This window comes from Elaeis guineensis, chromosome 5 (assembly GCF_000442705.2).
Source record: "Elaeis guineensis isolate ETL-2024a chromosome 5, EG11, whole genome shotgun sequence".
Lineage (NCBI taxonomy): Eukaryota > Viridiplantae > Streptophyta > Magnoliopsida > Arecales > Arecaceae > Elaeis > Elaeis guineensis.
Window position 1 is genome coordinate 29,699,839 of NC_025997.2, and position 6,000 is coordinate 29,705,838.

At 42.6% G+C, this 6,000-nt stretch overlaps 1 protein-coding gene across 2 annotated transcripts; it reads right to left on the reverse strand.

Annotated features, from left to right (window-relative positions):
- Nucleotides 1–1,694: 1,694 nt before the first annotated feature.
- Nucleotides 1,695–5,552, reverse strand: LOC140858137 (uncharacterized). 2 transcript variants are annotated; one of them, XM_073257822.1, is made up of 2 exons: nucleotides 3,526–5,552; nucleotides 1,695–3,444 (listed from the first exon to the last, which is right to left on the reverse strand). In XM_073257822.1, exons 1-2 carry the CDS (start codon nucleotides 4,771–4,773, stop codon nucleotides 2,614–2,616), a joined length of 2,079 nt encoding a protein of 692 aa, XP_073113923.1. In that variant the 5' UTR covers nucleotides 4,774–5,552; the 3' UTR covers nucleotides 1,695–2,613. The 2 variants fall into 2 exon arrangements, with proteins under 2 accessions (XP_073113923.1, XP_073113922.1); XM_073257821.1 differs by having other exon boundaries at nucleotides 1,696–5,550.
- Between the last annotated feature and the right edge of the window lie 448 nt (nucleotides 5,553–6,000).

The following is a 6,000-nucleotide window of genomic DNA, read 5'->3' on the forward strand; positions in this document are numbered from 1 at the left end:
GTTACAAGATTTGGTTGATGCAGCTTCAAGTATTTAGGCTTGGTTCTCTCTCCTGTTTCTCTCGATATATTTGCATCCTCATTCTTGGCTACTGTAGCTTATCATGTTTCTCATCAAGAGGAAGAACTAAAGCAAGAGTCTGTTTAATAAAGAATATTTTTTGTATAACACATGGAGAATCAGGAAGTGGAAAGAGGACAAATGAAATGGCATTTGGTTTAGAATTAGAACTAGAAGAGGTGTGGCAATGCTCTTATCATCTCACATAAAATTTCCCTGAACTCACTATTCCTCCCTATGAAGCACCCCCTAAACACGATGAATCCATGTATTCAACTGAACAAAGAAGGAAGGGAGAATATGATAAGGACTAGAAGAGGCAGCTAGTCCTGCTACCCCAAGATGAGTAAGATTGCACAGTACACAGTTTAAGGACTTGCAGTCTGTTGGATGGTGCGCCATTTCAAACACATCGGTCTTCTGTTTCCAGACAATCACATTGGATGTTAGAGATGGGAACCCGACATCCACTAAAAGAGGAGGATGCACAACTAATCCAGAGCTTGCGTTATGAGAGTAATTCGGAACTGCTTTGTCTAAACATTTTAAAAATTAGAAGCATCAGACATCAAAAGAATCTGTAGGAGAAATATTTCATGCACCATGGGCGGTGCAGCTTCATGCGCACCGCCCATGGTGGTTGGCTCCTGTGTGAGGCTGGCGAAATTTTTTTTTTTTTTTTCCTGCACTGCATCCGGCTTTGTGCGTGAGCCAATCACCGCGGACGGTGCATACAAGCTGCATCTGACCCCGCGCGTGAGCCAATCACCGTGGGTGATGTGCACGAGCTGCACCGTCTGCGGTGCACAAAGTATTTCTCAATCTGTAGTATCAGAAAGTGGGCATCCATCGACTAGGTATTTGGAGTTCGATAATTCTACATGTACAATTGTTTATAGAGGGTGAAAATTGCACAATAATAATTGATTTTTCATGCTCACATAACACAGAATCTTTACTACATATACAGAAATCCTACATCTATCTGGTATAGTATACACGATAGAACTAACAATACTCCGTCACAAGATTTCTTGTGCCAAAAGACCCAAAACCAAGGCCTGGACCGATCGACTGGCGGCATAGTTCAGAATGCCCTCTTACTGTTCTATATCGAATCCGAACCGACATAGTAGAGAGAAAGAAGTTGGAGGAGGAGAGAGAGGAGAGGGGGGGTATCTAGAGATCGTCACACCACTGTCGAAACTGATGGAAAATTGGAAGAGGAGCTCTGACCTCCTTCCGATCGAAATAGAGGCTTCGATCCTTATTGCATTTTTTATTTTTCTTTTATCGGATGAATTCCACAACGTTGTTGTGGATTTCATCATTTTTTTTTTAGATTTTCAATTAAAATTAGCAGATTGGGAGGAGGATGGAGCCTCTCCCTCCGAAAGTCTCCAACGGCCTTCTCTCCCCTGTCCTCTTTTTCCCTCCACCCCTCTATTCTTCCTCACTTTTCTTCTCCCTTTCCTCCTCTTTTATCAATTTCTGATTTTTCATTTTGATTGCTGGAACCATCCCCATCCATTGCTGGCATGGCTCCGTATGCTCCAAGAAGGATAGTTCGAGATGGTCCTGCAAACTTTGCTCTATCAACAATTGAAAGAAAGCCTCAATGAAGGTGCTTCAAATTTCATTGTTTGGTACAGTACAATAAAGGATGATAAGAAAAAGAAAGATGCTAATCACAATTTAATGATTTATGCATTTGCTCCAAATATGCAAACGCAACAAAGATAACCAGAAATAAATAACCCCAGCAAGTATAAGACTCAGAGGAACAGAATTCAAAGTTCAAAGAGATTACAAGAAGATTTTACTTATCTAACCCCATAAAAGGCATTAGTTATCAGTACCCTGATTCCCATATAATGGAGTAAAACGTAGAATAGGTCTACCATAGGTCATGCTCTTATTATTATTATTATTATTATTATTGTTATTATTATTATTATTATTTAACCAACATTTCAAACATAATCTGAAGAATGATATGCAGAGTTGGAAGCATATCTCCACTATAAAATCAGGAAGTCCCGTACGTCGGCATTTAGTTTCAACCAAAAGGAGCTCCCAGGTCCATTCAACTATTATTCAAGTGTCCTCAGTTCACAGGAAAGTAGTATTCAGCAGCTGTCTATAGAAGAGACGCCTTTCACCGTGTAAAAGAATTACAGCACTTTGCCGCTGTTTCTGTTCCCTTGTATTCTTGTTCTCTGTTTGCATTTCCTTTTCTGCTTGGATCCCTTACCAAGCATCCAGTTTATTGCTTGGTCATGAGTAAAAGATTCGTGCTCTCTTTTCTCTTTTAATTTACGGTTCTTCCATACACAGCATACTTAACTCCTTTACAAGGCGGCTTCACTGTTTTTATTTCTTTGTTTTTCTGTCCATCTTATAATTTGGCAAGCAACCATAAAAAGGGAGAAGGTCTTGAAGGCCATCATGTAGCTTCGGATCCCCCTTCGAACAGCAAATTACCAGCAACACTGATGGTTTAAGTTTCCATTTCTATATCGAGCAAGATGCCACTCACATCTGAACTGCAAATTAATCCATTACCAAATTATTTTTGGTCATCTCTTCAGCTAATATGCCCCTCTCTGCCATCTCCTTCTGTAAAGAAAGAACCTTGCATTCATCTCCACATTTTGCATACCCATGTAAAAGTAAGTTATAAATGCCCCTATTAGGAGCCATATTCCTCTGCAACATCTGTTGATGTAACTTATCAACTTCTTCCATCCTTCCTTCATTACACACTGCGCTTATTAATGCATGATATGTGATTGGAGTTGGTTTGATTCCTAACTTCTCCATCTCTTCATATACCTCCAAAGCTCTATGCGTATCGCCAATATTGCAGTGCGCAGAGATCATTATATTGCACGTAACTACATCTGGCATTAGATCTTCATCTTCTAAACAAAGTGTCAGTTCTTCAGCTTCAGATATACGCCCTTCTTTACAGAGACCTTTTATGAGAGCATTATAAGTTACGATACTCGGAGAGGTCCCTCTTCTCTTCATGTCCTCAATCAGCGTACGAGCTTTCTGGATCCTACCTACCGCACAATATGCATCGATAAGCATGTTATAGACCTGCACATTGGGTGAAATTTCTCTATTTGCCATGTCATGGAAGATCGCTTCTGCTTCAAGGACCTTTCCCTTCTTGCACAAGCGATTCACGAGAGAGCCATAAGATACCACGTTTGGCTTAAGCCCCATCTTCTCTTGCATCTCATCAAGAATTTCTAAACACCTCTCGAACCGGCCAGCCCGTCCATAGGCATCAATGAGGATATTGTACGTCTCCACACTTGGGGACACTCCATTCTTTCCCATCTCCATCACCAATTCCTCCGCCTCAGCCATCCTCTGCAATTTACACAAACCATTCACGAGTGAATTGTAAGTTATACAATTTGTTTTCAGTCCATGCAATTCCATCCTCCTCACCACTGAGAATGCTGCCTCCAGGTTGCCAACCCGACAGTGTCCATCGACAATGGTATTGTATATCACCGTTGTTGGAACCATCCCCTTCTCCACCAGCCTCTCCAAGATCTCTTCTGCCTTTGAAACCTTCCCATCCTTGCAAAGCCTATTCAATAGAATGCTACATGTGTAGTCCCCTATCTTGACACCTTTCCCTGCTATTTCTTCAGAGAGCGCCAGAGAGGCTTCTGAACTCCCACACTTTGCATGCTCGTTGAATAAAATACTATGAGTAAACCCATCCGGCACGAGCCCATTTGCCTCCATCTCTTCCAACACCTTTCTGCACTCCTCCATACGGTCGGCAAGACAGAGCCCAGAAATCAAAGCATTGCAGGTTATCATGTTCAGCTTGAATCCTGCATTCAACATTTGGTCACGAAAACCAAAAGCAGCATCCAAATTTCCAGCTTTGCAGTATCCATCGACCATAGTGTTATACGTGACTCGGGTCGGCGAAATTCTTCTCTCAAGCATTTCGTCAAACAGCTTGACGGCATCCTTCCCTCGACGCTCCTTCCACATACCAGAGATCAAGACATTGTATGTGAAAGCGTTGGGCTTTAGCTGATGTTTCCTCTCCATCTGCTCCAACAATGCCAATGCTCCATTGAGATCGCCCGATTTGACCTTCGATTGTATAAGCTTGTTATAGGTGAAAGTATCGGGACTAGTCCCGGAGGCCACGATCTGGGAGAAGAGGGATTGGGCATCGGAGTATCTTCCCAGAGAAACGACGGTTTCGAGAAGAAGATTACAGGAGGTGAGAGAGGGGAAGGGGTGGTGGCTCTCGGCGACGTGCGAGACGAGATGGAGGCCGTCGTCGGGCAATTTGAGGTGGGCGCAGGCAGCGACGAGGAGACTGGCGGCGGAGGGGATTGGAGAAGGGAAGGAGAGGGAGAGGGCTTGGTAGAGGTGGAAAGGAGAGGGGAATAGCGTTTTGTGGGAGCAAATTAGGGCTTTGGCGAGGGTTAGAGAGGCCTGGAATCGCCCGCTCTGGAGGAGAACCCCGAGCTTCCCAACCGGCTCCTCTGCTCCACCACCTCCTCCCCCTCCGCAGCCGCCGCCAGCAGGGTCGCCAGAGCTCAGAAATCGCCATGGGGGGAGATTGGGAGGTCGAGGACGAAGGTGAAGAACAGCGACATGTTTGCTATCCAATAGATATACATACCCGACATGCATTATTCTCAGACAACAGAACACAATCATGTTTGCTAATTAAGATATCATCTAACAATCATTTAAATTCTCTCTTTTTCACTTTTTAACTATTTTGTTAGGTAGGTATGGCACTTGAAGAAAGAAGATGGACAGATGGATCACTGAAGCAAGAAAAAAAAAAAAGACGCATGGATATATCATTGAAGCAACAAGAAGAAAGTAGATATTGCCAATCAGGTCTATACACATTCTCAAGTGTTCCCACCTCTCCTGATTGCACCATCTTTGCCGTGTCCCGTGTTTACTCTTCGACCATAAAAGGTAAGTTTACGCTGTGTAGGTGACCAGAAGTGGGCCTCAAGGATGCTTTTTTAACAGTGTCGATGCTTCGCTCGGTACCTTTCATGTCGTCAGTCGTTGCAATTGTGGTGATGGTCAATGTAGCTGTGGTTGCGAGAGCATGATCTTTATGTGGGATCGTAACAAGTTATTGTGTTGTGATTTTGTGAAGGAGGAAGTAGTTGTGAAGGAGCTTGCCGAGGTAGGATTTGGTTAAGTGGAAAAAATCCGAGACGTTTAAGGAGATGAAGAGGTTCCATCAAAATGAATGGTTTCATAAATTTGGAGAGAAGGGCTTCATCGTGTTTTCATGTTCTTTCATTGGAAAATTCGATTCACGAGAATATGTAAGCAGTTTCAGCTGGTGATGGCGGGACAACAACTGAATTTTGCAACGTGAAAGCAGTATGGCTCGATCCTCGATTCAGAAAAGCTTTCTAAGTCAAGAATAGTTCATTTGGGGTTATTTGTTCTAGTATGGTTTGTCCCAAAAGACCTACATTTGTCCTCCAGTCATTAGCATAAATGTTTTACCAATGTTGAAGTGGAAGGATATTTGCATTATGCTAAAGTATATTGTTCATCATTTTCTTGGAAAATCAAAATTAGAGTAGTTTATTTCATTTCATTTATATTCTTTTTTTTTTTTTTTTCTGGTAATTTAAACCATGCTAGTGCTGGCCTAAACCAGGATAGTTTAAGCTCCAAGTAAGTTGGTACGGCTGTTGTGGATGAGTATTGAACATTGACCCCACAGAGTGTACCTTTGGAAACTTTTGCTTGATGTAAGCTCATCAGGACCCAACATTAACTGCAAAAGCCTTTTCTTGATTGCACCACAAATCACAGAGATCGCATGGCCTACATTACAATGGATGAGTAATTGGTCGGTCATGTACTGGTGGGTAGGTAGAAAAGGTCCAAGTCCACATGATG

Excerpts from the sequence above, each read along its gene's own strand:
- LOC140858137 (XM_073257821.1), bottom strand. The coding sequence starts at position 4,773 with ATGATTGTGTTCTGTTGTCTGAGAATAATGCATGTCGGGTATGTATAT.